Below are 19,701 nucleotides of genomic sequence, written 5' to 3' on the forward strand. Positions count from 1 at the left end.
TTTTAAAGTAACTACTTAATGTATTCAAGGAAATTAAAGACAAAATTGAGAATTTTGTCAGGAAACTGGAACCTGTGAAGAAGAAACAAATTCTAGAACTGAAAATACAAATAAAACTAAGAAGTCAATGGAGTTTAATAGCATATTAGATACAGTTGAAGAGAGAATTAGTGACTGGAACATAGCTCAGAAGAAAATTCAGACTGAAGTGTGAAGAGACAAAAGGATGAAAAATACAGAAAAGAGCATGTAAGAGGTTATTTGCAAAGATGACCATGATAACTTCTCCCATCTTTCTATACAGACCCCTATGATTTTTGCCTCTCTTCTCATCAAGAAAGACTGTCTTTTTTCCCATTCTTTGAATTTTGGCTAGCCTTGTGACTTTGTTTTAAACAAGAGAATGTAGCAGAAATGGTGTGTAAGTTCAAGTCTAAACCCCAAGTGGTCTTGTAATTTCTGCCCTTGCCCAACTGACAAGTAAAGAAACCAGTCTAGCCTTTTGGAGAAAGAGAGGCCACATGAAGTAGAGATGAGTTGTCCTAGCTGAGACTTCCTAGACCTACATGTTGACAGCACCACATTTGAGATGTGCAAATGAGACCCTACTAGACCATCCAACCCCAGTCAAACTGGCAGATGACTACAACTGCATGAGTAGCTCCTGGGCAAGATCAGAAGAACTACCCAACTGTGCCCTGCTCAAATTGCTGTAAGCGAATAAAATAAAATAGTCGGTGTCCTAAGTAAATAAATTTTTGGTGGATTGTTAGGCATCAATGGGTAACTGCCACAGAAATTGATACCCAAAGGTATGATGCTGTTATAACAAAAAAGTAAAATATGTGACATGGCTTTAAGACTAGCTTATAGGTGGAGGCTGAAAAAAAATGATGAGATTGTTAATGAAGGCTGGAGGAATGTTGAATAAATTGTTAGTGGAGGCTGGATAGGCAATGAGGGAATTGTTAGTAGTCTGAATAAAAGATCAATATGTGTTCTGTAATGATGGAACAATTGCCTGAGTTAACTTTGAAGATAGAGAATGTATTTAAAGAAGTCATGGGCCTAGTTAAGGAAATGTCTAGACAAAGTATTGAAAGCATCTGTTAAATCCTTCTGGTTACTTATGCTAGGGAACTGTAAGAGAGAGGTGAGCTAATCAAGGTGTCTCAAACTTGTTAAGTTTGAAAATATAACTTTTTCTCATTCCCAGTCTCTACCTAGCAGAAAGATCCTCAAAGTAAAAATTGACCTCAGGGTAACAGCTAAGTCAAGAATACCTATGAGAGCCTTTAAGGTCTCAGAAATATTTAAGACACTATACCTGGTAGATTACCCTCTCGGTTAATAGGAAAGAGCTTCAGAGAACACTTAAAGGTGTTGTCCCACCAGCAGCCTGATGTACCCAAAGTATAGATACATCTGTGCAGAAAAGTTACAGATGTTTCTTTTGGGACAAGGATTAAATCCCCCAGTGTGATTCATAGGAAACCTACAATATTTTCAAGAAACTTATACTTAGGACTACACCAAAGGGTCCAGAAGGAACAGAGGTAGTTCAAACTTCAAAGAGGCTCCTGCGTCTTCAACTTTCTATAAACAGGAAGCAGACTGAGAAAGCTATTCAGCTATAAACATCAGTCATTTCTAATAGAAAGAACAGAGCCAAGAGCCCAGATCGCAGAGCTTAATGCAGAGGAGAGTCATGGATTAGGAAAATCACTCCCCAGGAGCTGAACAAGACCCTAAAAAAATTTCCCTGCCGCTAGAGTCATGGTATCTGAGATTCACCCATCTGGATTTCAGAATTGCTATGGAGCAGTGACTGCTGTGTACTTCCCATCCTCTCTTCTTTGAACAGGATTATCTTTTACAGTCATCCTTTCCCCTTTTCATCATTAAATGTTGGGGGTGTTGGGGCACATAACATGTCTTTTTAGTTCCCAGATTGTTGGATCAAGAAAAACTGCACCTGAGGAGCTGCACCCAAGGTGTCTCATTTGCATCTGGACACGATTCATGAGAAAATGGACGTCAAGCCTATGCCTTGACTGGATGACTTTGGGGGTCTTGGGAGGGGGTGAGTCTATTTTGCATGTGGGAGGTATATGAATTATTGTGGCCAGAGGGTGGACCATAGTAAATTGTTTGCAGAGATGGCCGCAATAACTCCTCCCATCCTTGTATGTATATCCTTTTGTAGTGTGATTGCCTTTCCTCTGATCAAGAGGTGGCATCTCTTTTCCCAACCCGAGTCTTAGCTGGCCCTGTGGATTGCTTAAACCATTAGAATGTGGCAAAAGTGGTGTCGTGTAAATTCTAGAGCTTGTGAAGTCTTGCAGCTTCTGCCTTCACCCTCTTGGAGCACTGCATTGAAGAAACCTGATCTAGCCCATTGGAGGATGAGAGTCCACAAGCTATAGAGATGAACTGTTTGAGTCAGGGCTCCCTGGACCTACAAGCCAAAAGTCAACACAAATCACCAGACATTTGATGAGACCATTTAGCCCCAGTTGAACTACCAGATGATGATATGCACACAAGTGACCCCAGGCAAGACCAGAGGAAGAACTGCCCAAATGAGGATAGTTCATGAGGAATTAAGATGGTAGATGTCCTGAGCAACCCACCGAGTCTTGGGGAGATTGCTACCTACCAGCAGAAAAGACCTATGGGATACAGTGAAATTATCTAACATCATGCACTTTTGAATCTCAGAGGAGAGAGAGAATGGAACAGAAGCAATATTTGAAGAAATCATGGAGCATAAACAGTATTTGAAGAGATAATGGTTAAGAATTATCCTGAACTTACAAAAGATAGAAACACAGATTTAAAAAAATACTATGAGCCCCATAGGACAAATACAGAGAAAACTACATCTAAGATTATCAGAATAACTGCTACCTCACCCCCCTAAAAAAAGAAAGAAAATCTCAAAGTGGCTGTAAAAAGACTACTTTCAAAGGAGTAACAATATGATAGCTGACATCTCAGTAGAAGCAGTGGAAGCCAGAAAACATTGGATTACTTTTAAAAGTGCTGTAAGAAAATAACTGCCAGTGTAAAACTCTATCTCCAGTGGTAGTGTGCCTCAAAACTGAAGATCCACATCCTTTGACTACAACACCATCCATGATGCAGTGTGAACCAGGAAAGCAGCTAGTCTGGAGCAAGTTGTACATTTGGCTATCTGCAGTTGATGGCAGTATTTTACCCTTTTGTGGGATTTGTTTGTGTGTGTCTTTTCAAACTATTTTGTTTTTCACTTTTGTAATACTGGAAGTCACTAAGTAATATTGGTTATATAACTAAGAATGTAGTATCTTAAAAATAGATGAGGGCATGAGCTATCTTTTATTCATTTCTGTATTGCTACTAATTCACATGGTCCCTGACACTTCTAGGCATCTGCCTGTTGAAATCGAAGCAACTTAACAGGTTAGAGAAAATGCTTACCACTTAAGAATTTGTTTTATTTCCTTTTAATATAGGTTCAAGCTGAAGTCCCTGGATCTCCTATATTTGTGATGAGACTAGCCAAACAATCTCGTCATCTGGAGGTACAGATCTTAGCAGATCAATATGGCAATGCTATCTCTCTCTTTGGTCGTGACTGCTCTGTACAGCGCAGGCATCAGAAGATTATTGAGGAAGCACCTGCTGCTATTGCTACTCCAGCAGTATTTGAACATATGGAACAGGTGTGTATATGAAAAGCTATAATATTTGTTTTCTTACACAGGACTACTACTCATTCAATTCATCTGCCAGTTTGAGAATAGCAGAATTTCAGGCAGTGGTTCTAGATAATTGATAAGATTATATCCCTTTCCTAAAGGAAAAATAATTCTACTGTTCTCCCTCTACGCATTTCAGGCTCTCAATTAGTTAATGCTTTTTTTTTTTTAAATATTTTATTTGACAGTGAGTGAGTGAGAACACAAAAGCAGAGGGAGCAGCAGACAGTAGGAGAAGTAGCCTCCCAGCAGGAGCAGGGAGTCCAATGTGGGTCTTGTTCCCAGGACCCCAGGATCATGACCTGAGTGGAAGGCAGATGCTTAACCAACTGAGCCACCCAGGCGCCCCTAGTTAACACTTTTGAAAAAAATTAGTGTACTATTTTGACTAGGGCTAAAGAAAAGAAATGTTTGGGGATTTTTAATCTTACTGTTTAATTTTTTTTAGATTTCATTTATTAGAGTGTGCACATGCACAAGTGTGGGGACAGGCAGAGGGAGAGAATCTTAAGCAGACTTAGCGCAGAGCACAGATCCCAATATGGGGCTTTATCCCATGACCGTGAGATCATGACCTGAGCTGAAACCAGGATTGTATGCTTTTTTTTTTTTTTTTAAAGATTTTATTTATTTATTCATGAGAGACAGAAAGAGAGAGAGAGGCAGAGACACAGGCAGAGGGAGAAGCAGGCTCCATGCAGGGAGCCCCACGTGGGACTCGATCCTAGGTCTCCAGGATCATGCCCTGGGCTGAAGGTGGCGCTAAACCGCTGAGCCACCAGGGCTGCCCAGGAGTTGTATGCTTAACCAACTGAGCCATCCAGGTGCCCCTGATTTTTTTTTTTTTTTTTTTTTTTGAAACAAGCTCATAATAAGCAGGTAGTTCCATTTTCTAGTTGATTATCTTTGAGTCTTCAAATGTATTTATTCAAATCCATTCTCTTAAAAGGTCCACTAAGCATCTTTCAAGTTTATATGTTCTATATTTTTGTGTAGAAATGGATCTTTAACAGTCATGCAGGGTCCTGTGGAAACAGTTGTAGTTTAGGGGTCTCAACATGGTCTTTTCTGGAATAGTGACTGAGTCTTCATCTTAATGGAAATCTATTTCCCATCTCTTCTGAATTTCAAACAAGCTAAATACATGATCATCTGTGTTGGAAGTTTAATTCCTACATTGCGTGAATTTATTAAGAATCATTCTTTAACTTTTATAATAAAGAGGCCTCCAAAATACAGTGGCTTAAATAAGGTATAAGTTCTCTTTCTCATTCTCACAGTCATTGAGAGATGAACTGGTACCAGAGACCCAGGCTTATTGCTGTGCCATTCACTAGGAAAGAAGTCAGCCAACTACAGCTTGTTAGCCAAATCCAACCTATTAACTTTCTTTGTAAATAAAAAGTTATTGGGTCACAGCCATGCTAATTTATTTATGTTTGATTTGGCTGCTTAATCACTGCAATAATGTTGTTGCATGTTGTGGCAAAACTATATAGGCCACAGAGCTGAAAATAATTACTATCTGGTCCTTTAATGAAAATGTTTTCCAACCCTTGCCCTAGGGTGTTATTATCTCATGATTAAAGCTTTCTCATAAGATTAGGTTCATATTGTAGCCTGTGGGAGGGGGAGAGAAAGGACTAGGAGGGCAAGCATATAAAAATGTGATCCAGAAGTTACCCACATTACTTCTGTTCATGTTCTGTTGGGCAGAATTTAGTTACACAATCACACCTAGTTATAAGGGATGTTAGGAATTATAGTCACTAACTGGGTGGCCATATACTCAGCTGAAATTCAGGAAATGCTATTACTAGATGAATGACACACAGAAAAATCATTGGAGGGCATTTAATAATCTGCCTCAATCTGCTCCTCTAGCTACCCATAATCCTTTCATACCCTTTTTCTTACTCTTACTTTTTCACTAATATACTTAGTCTTTCCCCAAAGGAGACAGCCCAAAGTCCCATCCAATTACTACAGTCAGCTCAGACTCCAGGATCTTTAGATAACATACAGTTCTTTGCATTAAATGTTCATGTGGCTTTCCATGAGCCAGTGGCCTAAAATACAAGGTATCTACCCCTGGTCAATCCTCCCTCCATCATATACCCAATATACAGTGGTGGAATACGAACACGATAACTCCCATTTGGAAAAAAAGAAGAATGAAAAAATAAGTGATGATAATTGGTCTGTAGCAGTTACCAGATCCTTCTAGGCAGGAAGTGTGATCATTTCAGTTTGCCCTCTGACTGCCTCTGATTCTGCTCTCTGGCAGTAATCCCTTAATCCCTTGCCCACCATCCCTGAAGTACCTGGCTTTGTTCCCTGTGAAGTTCTTCCTCATTGAATTTTCTTTGTGATTGGGCCTTGGAGACTATGTCTTCTTTGGCAGAGCTGGTGCAAGAATGGGACCACATATATTACTCTAGTTATCAATCACAGGCTTTTCAAAGGCCAGGTTTGTGGTATATTTAGAAATACAATTCCTTCAAAACTTAATTAAGCTTCTAGACTGTTTGCTTCTAGTCTGCTTCAGGTAGGAGTAATCATACTCCAAGATTTCTAAATACAATAGGCTTTCTTCTATTCGTGGATCTTTGATACTGAGTTGCTTCAGAGTAAGAATCTAATCTGGTTTTGGGGTATAAAAGCAGTTTTTTTTTCACGTTCTTACTTTTTCTAACTTTTTCTTAGGGCTTACTTGGTGTATCATCTGCCTTCCAAGTTATTGTGGAAGACAGTTTACCAAATATGTGTGTGTGTGTGTGTGTGTGTGTGTGTGTGTTTTAACGATTTTATTTATTTATTTGAGAGAGAGAGAAGATGAGTGAGGGAGAGAGAGAGAGCATGAGCAGGGGGAGGGGCAGAGGGAGAAGGAGAAGCAAACTCCCCACTGAGTAGGAAGCCCGATGAGGGGCTTGATCTCAGGACTCTGGGATCATGACATGAGCCAAAGGCAGACACTTAACCAACTAAGCCACCCAGGTGCCCCTAAATGATTTGTTATGCCAAACAATGAGGTTACAACCTTTTCAGTTTGAAGTATTTGTTTCCTTGCTACTCACTACACTGTTGCTAAGCTAGCATCCCATTTTTAAGTTTTTAAAATAATAGCATCCTACTTGAATTTTATAATTTCTGTATTAATGAATATACAGGGTAAGCGGTTTAATAAAGCGATCCAAAAAATAAAATGACCTCAGATGAGATAGAAGTTTATCTTTCCTTCCCATGATAATCTGAGGTTAGCTCTCCAGGGTTGATAGGACAGTTCTGCTTTTTGAGGCCATCTGGCAATTCAGGTTCTTTCTGTTTTGTTCTACCATTCTAGTATGTTCTCATCTGCATGGTAGAAACTGGTTTGAACTATTGTGACTGTGTTGCAGGGCACAGAAGGGGAAAATCTAGGAATAGAGGATAAGTAGTTTCCTTTCCAAAACCTGATTCAGGGCTTATGCATATTATTCAGTAATGCTGACATTACATATGTCAAAACTGAGTCACTAGCTATATGAGAGGTTAGAAAATCTAGTCTATAGTTGGATAGCCATGTTTCTATGAAGATTACTAGGAATACTAAAACTGGGGCATGCTGAGTAGTCTGCCACAGCGTGTTTTTTTGCCTGCATACACTTATACCTGAGAGGGTAAGGTTGCTTGTGATCCCAAGTGAGAAACAGTTTTCCCCTAGATCTGGATTGAGTTGGCTGTCCATGTCTTAGGGGCCTTGTGTAATAATCAGGGAAGGTGAAATTTACTCTCAGGTGTCTAAAAGCCTTCAGTGGCTCTTATAAATGGTGGATACTTGTGTTGGGAGAGAGGGAGAAACTATAGTGGTCCATCAGCTGGTCAGGGTGGGATACTTATGTTGATTTATCTTTCTTCGAGTGTGCTGTGAAACTTGCCAAAATGGTTGGTTATGTGAGTGCTGGGACTGTGGAATACCTCTACAGCCAGGATGGAAGCTTCTACTTTCTGGAACTGAACCCTCGGCTACAGGTGGAACACCCTTGTACAGAGATGGTGGCTGATGTCAACCTCCCTGCAGCACAACTCCAGGTGAGTTACCCTGATCTTGGCTAAGAGAGTTGCCTGCAGAAGTTCCAAATGTCCTGAGATGCCTGAGAAACGGGTTTAACCAGTATCTGATAAGAGAAAACTCCTCCTCCTATCTGAGTCTCATCTAATGTTCATCTCGTGCTGTATGGGTCATGATGTGTAGGTTGCTTTTCCTGATGTGGTACAAATCTAGTAATACTATCATATTTTTTTAACCAGACACGTATGATAGCAACTATCATATCTTAGAAAGAAAATTTTAAAATAATACACGTTATTCAACTAATTCAATTGTAGGGACGCCTGGGTAGCTCAGTGGTTGAGCATCTGCCTTTGGCTCCAGGCATGATCCCAGGTCCAGGGATCAAGGCCCACATTAAGCTCCCTGCGAGGAGCCTGCTTCTTCCTCTGTCTATGTCTCTGCCTTTCTCTCTGTGTCTTTCATGAATAAATCTTTAAAAAAACAATAATTCATTTGTAAAATACCTCACAACTTTGTAACTGTCGTCTACTCCTTTTTACTTGTGTCCTGAATTGAAGCAATTCCACATCAGAATGGTGGTCAAAGTTTTTCCTGGCAAGACTGTGGCAGCACATGTTTATTGTTGTAATGTTTAAAGTGCTAGTTATCAATCTTATTTTCTCCATTTCACCCAGGAAACAAATGTTATGGGAGGCAGTGATGGCTAATAATGAGGTTTGATATTATTTGTATCTAACATGTTCTTTGCCCACATTGGGAGCTCTTTCTGGGTTCCATTGAATACAAAAAATTTATTTACTTTCTTCATGGTTTGTGGGAATAATTATGAAATAATAGAGGTTCCTCTCTCTAATTAAGTCATAGGACTTTTTAGCTGTCTGGACTTCTTCTTGAATAGCCATTTACACTGACTCCTCCCTTATATATTTTAATTCTGCTCCCTTAATGGAGAAATGTCAATAGAACTATAACTTAGGGTTACTTACTCAATTATTGTAGAATATAGGCTATAGTAGAAATAGAATGTTTTAGGTGGTGCTACTAAAATGAAAAGTCTTGTAGGTAATTTGATAGCCTCCACATTTTAAGGAAGGTACCCATGAAAAATAAGTGATGTTTTTCCTTTTAGATTGCCATGGGGATCCCTCTGTACAGAATCAAGGATATTCGTATGATGTATGGGGTATCTCCCTGGGGTGATGCTCCCATTGATTTTGAAAATTCTGCTCACGTTCCTTGCCCAAGGGGCCATGTTATTGCCGCTCGGATCACTAGTGAAAATCCAGATGAGGTAACCCATCACAAAAGGTTTACACTTTTTTTTTTCTTGTGAACTTTAATATTAACATGGTATCTGAAGGCCTACTTCTGAAATATCTTGGGACTTCTTCTGGAGAGGGAAATTTATAGAAGTCTCCTCAGAGCAGACAAAAAGTGATCATTGCTCTGTTGGCCATTTAATTCAACTTTAGTCATTATAGAGTCCTCATTGAATCTGTAGCACTGAATGTTGGCTCTTGAGCCTTTCTGATTTTTGTGCATCATTTCTGCTTTCATATGTGATAAATACACAGCCTAAACAATGGATATATAAATGTTCTCTTCCTAGGAAATATAATTATGGTTTCTCATATTCTTTATTCTCTAACAGGTTTTTTTCTTTTTTTTTTCTTTCCCAACAGGGTTTTAAGCCCAGCTCAGGAACAGTTCAGGAACTGAATTTCCGTAGCAATAAGAATGTTTGGGGTTATTTCAGTGTTGCTGCTGCAGGGGGCCTTCATGAATTTGCTGATTCTCAGTTTGGTCATTGCTTCTCCTGGGGAGAAAACAGAGAGGAAGCAATTTCGTGAGTATAATAACATTTGATTGCATTAAAAAAATTTTGTGTTACTCTTCAGTGAAAGCATGAGCTTGAGAATGGGAATCATTTCTCTGCTACAAAAGTACTGATAGGGACAATGTTTTGGAAGAAATATATCTTCAATTGTACTTGCATTCATGTTGTGTTAAATTATGCAGTGTTTGGCAGATGATTTTTTGTTTGTTCTGAATCTTTTCAAGTATTTTTACTTCCAAGTATTTTTGATAAATGTATAAAATGGATTGCTTTAAAGAAATCACATTTTTCCATAGAAACAGTACTGTTTTGGGGAGGAGATAGATTCTTTTTTTTTTTTTTTTTTTTTTTTTTTTTGCAGTTTTATATCCTTTATTTGACAATCAGTGGCTAGTTCTTATCCACATTAATTGTAGATTTTTGAAAGTTGTGACAAATACATAGGTTAAAATATATGGAGCTCATTTGGTGAATCTTCATCCAATGTCTTTTGGACAACCACACACAGATATGGTATGGAACATTCCTTATTCCTTTGGGCCAATCAGCTTTGTTGAGCCTACTGTCAATGTGCACTTGAGTTCCCATCGAGGAGATAGATTCTTGATGAAGAGCTGGGCACCATATAAAATCATACATAAGATCTGCTATTTGTCATCAGAATAAAGGTTTGGCTGTAAATGTCCTACAGCCATTTAAAATAATAAAGTTAAACTGATTGTTACATGAAAAAACATGACATAAGGGAACTGTCCACATTGTTTACATAAGAACTGTCCACATTGTTTACATAAGAGTCTTCAATGTGCTATGAAATATACACACAGCTTGTACACATATAACTGCTGTATCATGTCTTAATATTCTATTAAACATAAGCATTGATCATTAATTTTTATTTTATTATTTATCTTATTAATTAAATATAAAATATTAAAAGCAGTTTCGTTTGCCCGAAAAGTAAGGCTCTAGGAGGTAATTTTATTTATTTATTTTTTATTTTATTTATTTTTTTTATTTTTTATTTATTTACTTATGATAGTCACAGAGAGAGAGAGAGGCAGAGACACAGGCAGAGGGAGAAGCAGGCTCCATGCACCGGGAGCCTGATATGGGATTCGATCCCGGGTCTCCAGGATCGTGCCCTGGGCCAAAGGCAGGCGCCAAACCGCTGCGCCACCCAGGGATCCCGGTAATTTTACACTAAAGATATTTTAGAATATTTATCAAAAATTGAATTAGTAAAAAAAAAAAAATTGAACTAGTACTTCCTACTTTTTAATTGTTTATTTTCTCTTATCAGGCATTTATAACCATTTCTTTGACCTTTGAACTGTACACAGAGCCTGTGTTTTCAACAGCTATTTATTTATAATGTTGGTTTTTTAATAATGTATTTAGTAGTATGGAACTCCTAATTTTTCTCTATTTTGTCCTCTACTATTCTTCCCATTTATTCAAAACTATAAGTAAAGTTTTTCAGAATTAAAGCAATGCTACCAGAAAAACTATCTGCTATAAAGTTGCCCTTTTCTTTTGCAGCCATATCCTGCTTTGCCAAAGCAAAGGAAGAGAAAGTTTACATTAGAGCATGCAAATCTGTGGCTTTCCAGCTAGTCACAGCCAAGATGTGTTTTGATTGTCTTGCAGAGTGTTAATTTTTTAAAAATTGGGAGACTGAAATAGATATATGGATTTCTGCTTTCCTTAAAAGTGGAATGATAATGACAATATACTGGTTTTGTATTCTACTTGGCAAAAGTTAACTGAAGCTTTGTGTGGCTGCTGCTTTTAGAGGAAACATGAACTCTCTCATTCATCCAGTCCCCACTCATTCCGCCTCACTCATTTACATTCCCAGAGGGGCCTCTGTTGGTATTTAGGTGTCCAGTCCTGACTAGGGAGACCACTGAGTATTTTCTATAGGCCATGTCCTATAATCTGGTTCAGAAGCCTTGTTCCTTACGTCCTTACCTGATCTGTACGTTCCTCTATAGTGTAAAGCTAACTAGGCTAACTTTTAGGATATTAAAAATATGGTCTCGGGCTCCTGGGTGGCTTAGTTGGTTGAATGTCCGACTTGGTTTCTGCTCAGGTCATGATCTCAGGGTAGTGAAATCGAGTCCCATATCAGGCACTGCACTCAGTGGGGAGTCTGCTTAAGATTCTTTCCCCTTCACTCTCTCTCTCCCTCTGATCTTCCCTGCCCCTCATGCTTGCACACAGGTGAGTGTGCATTCTCTCTCTCATGAATAAAAATCTTTAAAAAAAATACATGGTCTCCATAATAAGCTTACTTTTTTTTTTTAAGATTTTATTTATTTATTCATGAGATACACAGAGAGAGAGGCAGAGACACAGGCAGAGGGAGAAGCAGGAATGTGGGAGCCTGATGTAGGACTTGATTCCAGGACCCTGGGATCACGACCTGAGCTGAAGGCATGCACTCAACTGCTGAGCCACCCAGGTGTCTCAATAAGCTTGCTTCTTGACAGCATGCCAGAAATTCATTCTTCAACTCAGTTTGTTTTTTCTTTCTGTATAACATTAGATCTATGTTCTTTAGCTTGGTGTCCACATTCTTGTCCTCCAGAATAACCTCAATCCCCATTTTCAACATTATTTCCCATAGATGATAATCCAGATATAATACAAGAACAGGAGCATGTCTGCCTTGTTGCTGCTGTATTCCCCCAACATAGTATGTGCTTAGTCAATATTTGTTCATAAATGGCTCTGCCACTGGTTCCTGTCCTCATATCCTCTGCTTCAATCATAATGTCCCTGAACACAACCCATGGTTTTGTCCGTCTTTCCCTTTGTCCTCACTGTTTCCTCTATCTGTTCTTTCTTTTGCTACACTCATCAGATTTTTTTAAATATCTGTTGGTAATGGCAATATAATGAGGACCAAATAGAGTCTGTCTTAATGGACTATAAGTGAAGAAAATCCATATAGCAAGTGCTGTCTGTGATAGTGGGGTTATATAAATGTGTTACAGGAACTCATAGCTGAGTCTGCTGACTCAGTCTAGAGAGGCTCAGGGAAGGTTTCCCATGAGAAAGTGACATCTAGACTAGCAGCTGAGAAGCATATATGAATAAGCCAGGCCAGGAGGGTATGGAAAGGGGAGTGGAGGTGGGAAACAGAATAATGCTCTAGGCTGAGGGAATGCCTGTGTCATTAGAATGATATTCCTGTCACGGTCATAATCCTACCTAGACTTTATCCCATGTCAGATTCCACATTCTTCATGAACCCATCGGGAGGTGGATTTCCTACCTTCCTAAAACTACTCCAGCACTTTGCTTCTATCACTACTCACATTTATGATATTCTGCTGTGTATTTTGAAAGTGGTTATTATATCTCTGTTATGTCTCCCTTATGAGTCTAGTATGTGTCTTAAGTCTGTGAGGTGTCTAATTAAATATTTGTGGAAGTAAGGACCTGCCCTGTGCAAGATAGACACTGGGCAGAAATACACAGGAAAAAAATTATAGTATTTGAAATTTTGTTAATATTAGATTTTACACTTAATTGGGAAATAATAAAAATAATGAGCAGTTCCTTCCAAAGATGTCTAAAATGCATCTTAAAAAAAATACTCTCACGTGTAGGGTACCTGACTGTACCAAGCCAGTTGCTTCATTGAATGGGAGCCTAATTAAGGCATTAACACTTGTCACAATGTATCAAACAGTATACTTAAATATATTTTATTACTTGTAAAATATGCTTTAATAAAATAAAGTGTAAGGAGGGGAAAATTACGTCCTAATCCTAGTTAGCCAGGAATGATGGAAACCTGGTATGTGAAAACTGGGAGTGGTTCGCGCATAATTTGTCCCGGACTCCACATAACGAAATATCTGTGACTTGCTGATGCTCGTATATGGTACTATCAGTAAGAGCTCCTAAGTATACTGACCTCCAGATTCTCTTGTCTGGAGCGCACATGGATGAGCACACCTGTGTGTGCACCATCACTTGTTTGGAGAGCTGGCTCTTCCTTCAGTCCTAAGACTCCAAAGGATTAAAACAGTTTTTAAAATGATTGAAAAACATGAGACTGTTCACTGCTGAAACAGATCTGCTTCTCTTCCTCTCCCAGAAACATGGTGGTGGCTTTGAAGGAGCTGTCTATTCGGGGTGACTTTCGAACCACAGTTGAATACCTCATCAAATTGTTGGAGACTGAAAGCTTTCAGTTGAATAGAATTGACACCGGCTGGCTGGACAGACTGATAGCAGAGAAAGTACAGGTGCATATCTCCCCACTTGCAAACAGCTTTGGGATTGGGTTTTTATGGGCTTGTGGTGTGACCAGTCCATGTCACTAGACAAAATGTATTTGATTCTACTGTAACTGATGCTTGATCTACTGGGAAAAACCTAGGAGTCTGTGTAATTTTAGTACCGTAGAGTTCTTGTGCCCGTGTTTACCTGGTCATTTTATGGGTTCTAGTATTACTTTCTGGAGTGTATTTGAAGAGAGGCATCTAGGGATTGAAATACTTTTGTCCCCATTTGATGTTAAGTCAGCTTCAGAGTTACCAACTCTGTCTACCAGGTGCTGATGAGAGGGGTCTCATTTATTAATTTCATCTTTTGTTTTATTTTAAAAGATTTTATTTATTTATTCATGAGAGACACACACACACAGAGGCAGAGATATGGGCAGAGGGAGAAGCAGGCTTCATGTAAGAAGCCCGATGCGGGACTTGATCCGGAATGTTGGTATCCCGCCCTGAGCTGAAGGCAGATGCTCAACCGCTGAGCCACCCAGGCGTCCCGAGAGGGGTCTCATTTAAATCAGTAGTTCCCCCTTATTCCTGAATCACTGGGCTTTTCTTAAAAGATTTTGTATAAAAATCATCAGATTCATCTAAATTATCCAGAGGTCCAAAGTTTGATTATATACCATTTTTCTTTGAGATTATCAGTAGATAATTTCTTACAACAAAATCTTGTTTTTGAGTTCCTCTTTGATTGTTTCAGTGGAAATCTTAGGGAGAATAGAGAGAAAGGTATCTTTCATCTCTATTCAGATTCTTTTTTTTTTCTTTTAAACATTTATTCATTCATTGGAGAGAGAGAGAACACAAGTGGGAGAGGCAGAGAGAGGGAGAGAGAATCTCAAGCAGACTCTACGCTGAGCACGGAGCCCAGTGTAGGGCTTGATCTTGTGACCCTGAGATCACAACCTGAGCTGAAACTGAGATTTGGACACTTTAACCAATTGCACCACCCAGGCACCCTTACCTCTATTCAAATTCTAAAAGTAAATGTGTTTTTATCTATGAGCTGAGCAGTAAGGATGGAGGTTCTCAGTGCTAGCTGTTTCTTCAGAGGAAATTTGGACCTGATTTAAATTGAGGAGCCATGGTGCCAAGTGACCATGCTTTTGATCTGTCCTCTTTTTCTTTCAGGCAGAGCGACCTGACACCATGTTGGGAGTTGTTTGTGGGGCTCTCCATGTGGCAGATGTGAGCCTACGGAATAGCATCTCTAACTTCCTTCATTCTTTAGAAAGGTAAGCTTTGTTTCTTTAGGCAAGCTAACCAGTAGTACTGGTTCAAAGATCCATTTATTTTTCTCTCTATTCCTGGCAGCTTGTGAGTGCTACTTGTTATTCAGTCACTGTGGAGGCAGGGGAGAGAAAAGATAATGGGAGGTTTTTTGTTTTTGTTTTTGTTTTTAAGATTTACTTATTTATTTTAGAGAGAGAAATAGCAAGCAGGGGGAACAGAGAGAGAGGGAGAGAATCTTAAGCAGACTCCCCGCTGAGCACAGCCAGCCCACTATGGAGCTCGATCTCATGACCCTGAGATCATGACCTGAGCCAAAACCAAGAGTTGGATGTTCAACTGACTGAGCCACCCAGGTGCCCCAGAAAGGGTTGTTTTTTAAAAACAGTTGCAGCTAAAGTAAGCATTCTCTCCTGTACAAGCATAAAATCTCTCTAAACCCACCCTGGTGATGAATATCTGGTGTTTCTCTCTAGCATCAAACCCTGGATATTTCATATATTACCTGCAACACCTTTCAGAAATTCATAATTGAGGCTGATATTCAAGATGACCTCATGAGTCTTGCAAGTAGAGGATCAGACTTTATGGGGCTAAACTAATTTCTAACTCTGGTTCAGGAGACTAAGCCTTGCCTTTGAGTCCCTGGAGGAACGGTCCAAGGGGCTAATCATTTTAAAGCACTTTAATCACAGGCACTTTATTTCCTTCTGTGCTGTTAGACTTATATCAGCTTTCTTTTAAGGTGTCTGAAAGGAAGAAACAAAATTTAAAAAATTGAACTGAGATTACAGTTGTTCAAGATAAATATCTTTCATTGTGTTGCTTTCCTGCACTAAAACCATCAGCAGCTCACATTACCCTTGTGTGTTAAGTCTTAATCACCCAGAGTGACTTTCAACTCCCTGTATACTTTGGCCCCTTTTTACCAGTCCAGTTTTATTTACATCTGTCCCTCAACATGCAGTCTCTAACCTAATTAAATGACTTCCCTAGTAGTGTACAACTGTGTCATGCGTAATCTCCTATGCAAGCTTCCCCTCCATCTTTTAAATGTTAGTTATTTTTAAATTTATTCATAAAATTTATATTTGGAAATAATTTGATTTAAAGAAGAGTGACGGGATCCCTGGGTGGCTCAGCGGTTTGGTGCCTGCCTTCGGCCCAGGGCATGATCCTGGAGTCCCAAGATCGAGTTCCACCTCGGGCTCCCTGCGTGGAGCCTGCTTCTCCCTCTGCCTGTGTCTCTGCCTCTCTCTCTGTGTCTATCATGAATAAATAAATAAAATCTTAAAAAATAAAGAAAGAAAGAAGAGTGGCATGAATAGTACAAACAACTTCTATTTATTCTATGCCCAGATTCACCAGTTTTTAACATCTTGCCTCACTTGCCTCATCATTCCCTCTTTCTCTTGTCAAAAGTCTGTCTTGATATTGTTTCCGTCCTTGGCAATGTCCTTCCTTTTCACCTGAATTCAGCCATGGCCTAGTGTCTTTTTTTTTTCTTTGACTACCCCAAATGAAGTCCCAGCTGATAGCAGTATTTGAGGGTTGATTTTACAGGGGCATTTCTCTCTTTTTTTTTTGGTTTTAATTTAATTAACTAATTAATTTTTAAAGGTTTTATTTATTTATTCATGAGAGACACGCAGAGAGGCAGAAACATAGGCAGAGGGAGAAGCAGGCTCCCCACAGGGAGCCTGATGCTAGACTCAATCCCAGGACCCCAGGATCACGACCTGAGCCAAAGGCAGACACACAACCACTGAGCCACCCAGGTATTCAAGTTTTAATTTTATCTATTTCTAATAACAAGTAATATATTCACATGGTTCAAAGTTCACAAGGCCCAGAACAGTAGTGAAAAATTTCCTTTTACCTCTATTTTTTGACCACCTAATTTTTTTTTCCTATAGTCAACCCATGTTGCCAGTTTCTTCAGTACCCATCAAGACATATTGTAAGTTTATATAAGCATGTACACATAATATTTATTTCTTCCCACTCCTTAGTTTTTAAAAAACACAGTTGCTAGCATACTCTGAAACTGTTCACAATTTTGCTTGCTTTTTTCACTTAACAGTACATTTTGGAGAGTAGTTCATATTAGTACATAAAAGCCTTCATCTTTCAGGGTGACTGGCTGGCCCAGTTGGTAGAGCATGCAACTCTTGATCTTGCGTTTGTGACTTCAAGCGTCATGTTGGGTATAAAGATTATCAATAAGTAAAAAACACATACATAAAAATCTTCGCCTTTCTTTTTAATGACTGTATAATATTTCATTCTGGGGCTTTTTCATAATTCATGTATCAGTTCTTTACTGATGATCCTTTAGGTTATTTCCAGTCTTGATATTCCAGGAAGCACTATATATATATATATATATATATATATATGGCTATATAAAGCTATATAAAACCTTTGAGATTTCCTTATAAACTTCTGGAACTTTCTAGAAGTTAATGTGACTCACATTGTTGTTCTTTCAGGGGTCAAGTCCTTCCTGCTCATACACTTCTGAATACAGTAGATGTTGAACTTATCTATGGGGGAGTCAAATATGTACTTAAGGTATGCCGAACCCACTGAAGACTACACCTTACTTTTTTGTCTTTCTTTGTTAGCATGCTTTCTTCAGGTCAAGAGATGAAGGAAATGTTTGTTTTACTACAGGGCAGGGTATTAGTGAAATTAATATTGCCTGAAGCAGTATTTGACGATTCTGTGAAAATGTTTTAGTGTTCTTCTATGTCACATTGAAGAATAACCAGACTAGGGAGAAGATTTAAAGTCACTCTGTTAGCTTGCAGTAGGACTGAGCCATGCCCACAAGACATTGATGCGAAGAGCACCTTCTTTGAGAGATCTTTCTTACCTATATCTTTGAGGTACTGAAACTTTTTCTAGGGCTGCACCTGGAAGGGACACACTGACTTGTCCCTTCTGGTTTTCATTCTCTGCAGGTGACTCGGCAGTCCCCCAACTCCTATGTGGTGATCATGAATGGTTCATGCGTAGAAGTAGATGTGCATCGGCTCAGTGATGGAGGGTTACTCCTGTCCTATGATGGCAGCAGTTACACCACATACATGAAGGAAGAAGTGGATAGGTAAGGGAGCTTTGTGAGGTCCACTTGCTGGTCATTGTGTCCATCTTTCATCAGTCGCTAGTTCTTGGGCTGTTTTAAGGTCATAAAATACCCTAAAAGGGTATTTTTTAAGTAATAAGAATAGTACATGTACTTAAAAATCTCAAGAGCACAAATGTTTACAGTTAAAAACATTGTCTCTCTGCCACAATGAAAAATAAGTTCCCTCTTTTTAAGCAACCACTCTTAACAGTTTGTTTTTACAGAAGTTTTATATATAAATACTATTTATAGATATGTACATACTGTGTTTTTCTTGTGAATACATTCACAAATAAAAACCTTTAGATACTGTTCTGTACTTTTTCTTTAACATAGATTATGCCATTCAGTGTTATTGTGACAGTGAAACTAATTAACACGTATAAAGTGCTTAGAACATTGCTTGGGACATAGTAAGGGTTCAGGTAATGTTAGGTATTATATCATCATCATTTTCATGTTTGTTTTTTTAAGTAGAGATGTCTATTCTTTTTTAATGATCATACAGTATTCCACTGTATAGATGTACTATAATTTATTTAATCCGACTCTTACTGAAGGAAGTCTTGGTTATTTGCATTGTCAACAAAGGTGGAGTGAGTGTTCTGTGTGTTTGTGTGTATATAGAACAAAGTTTCCAGTTTTGACAAGGGGAGTGTGTGTTGTGTTTTTGTTTTGTTTATGATTGACATCATTTTACCATTCTATTTTACAACCCAAGGTACTTTATTGGCTTACGTATTCCTACTTCTCTCCTAGATATCGTATCACAATTGGCAATAAGACCTGTGTGTTTGAGAAGGAAAATGACCCTTCAGTGTTACGCTCACCTTCTGCTGGGAAGTTAATCCAGTACATTGTGGAGGATGGAGGCCATGTGTTTGCTGGCCAGTGCTATGCTGAAATTGAGGTCAGGGTGGTGACGGGGCTCTTGGGGCATGGGAGGGAAAGTAGGAAAAGTGTCTGCTGAGATGGAATAGGACTGAAGAGTAATAGAAAAGAAATAGAAGGTAGAAAGTGAAGAGCATTAGCATTAATTGCTTTTATTGGTTTATGAGTACAGTTTTAAAAACAAAAAGCTTAAAGTTTTTCTTTGACAGGTGAGTAACTCTTCCTCCAAAGACAGATACTGGCAACAGCGCTTACTGCATGCCAGGAATCATGCTAAGTTCTTTACTGATGGTCCTTTAGGAAACAAATAGGATAGGTGGACAAGTGATGAAATATGACTCCTGAGAGAGCTAAGTGCAGAGTGCAGGGGGCCACCTAACTCAGATTGGAGTGCAGCTGGTGGATGTGGACAGTAGGGTAGGGCTCTTGAGAGAGAGAGGACTTTGATCTTACTTTTGGAAGATAGATAGTAATATACCTGGGGGAAGAAGGGCAGGGTGAATGTTTAAAGA

The 19,701-nt window shown here is 39.0% G+C and overlaps 1 protein-coding gene across 15 annotated transcripts in view; it reads left to right on the top strand.

Moving 5' to 3' along the window:
* Nucleotides 1–19,701, top strand: part of ACACA (acetyl-CoA carboxylase alpha) — a 284,702-nt gene that overhangs the window by 109,895 nt on the left and 155,106 nt on the right. For all 15 annotated transcript variants that reach the window (XM_072779608.1, XM_072779607.1, XM_072779609.1 and 12 more), the window contains 9 exons: nucleotides 3,498–3,707; nucleotides 7,644–7,814; nucleotides 8,927–9,088; nucleotides 9,480–9,643; nucleotides 13,749–13,899; nucleotides 15,067–15,170; nucleotides 17,658–17,739; nucleotides 18,132–18,277; nucleotides 19,058–19,208. In XM_072779608.1, the coding sequence (XP_072635709.1) occupies nucleotides 3,498–3,707; nucleotides 7,644–7,814; nucleotides 8,927–9,088; nucleotides 9,480–9,643; nucleotides 13,749–13,899; nucleotides 15,067–15,170; nucleotides 17,658–17,739; nucleotides 18,132–18,277; nucleotides 19,058–19,208 (1,341 nt within the window). The remainder of the gene's footprint in view (nucleotides 1–3,497; nucleotides 3,708–7,643; nucleotides 7,815–8,926; nucleotides 9,089–9,479; nucleotides 9,644–13,748; nucleotides 13,900–15,066; nucleotides 15,171–17,657; nucleotides 17,740–18,131; nucleotides 18,278–19,057; nucleotides 19,209–19,701) is intronic.

Source organism: Canis lupus, chromosome 16 (genome assembly GCF_048164855.1).
Source record: "Canis lupus baileyi chromosome 16, mCanLup2.hap1, whole genome shotgun sequence".
Taxonomy (NCBI): domain Eukaryota; kingdom Metazoa; phylum Chordata; class Mammalia; order Carnivora; family Canidae; genus Canis; species Canis lupus.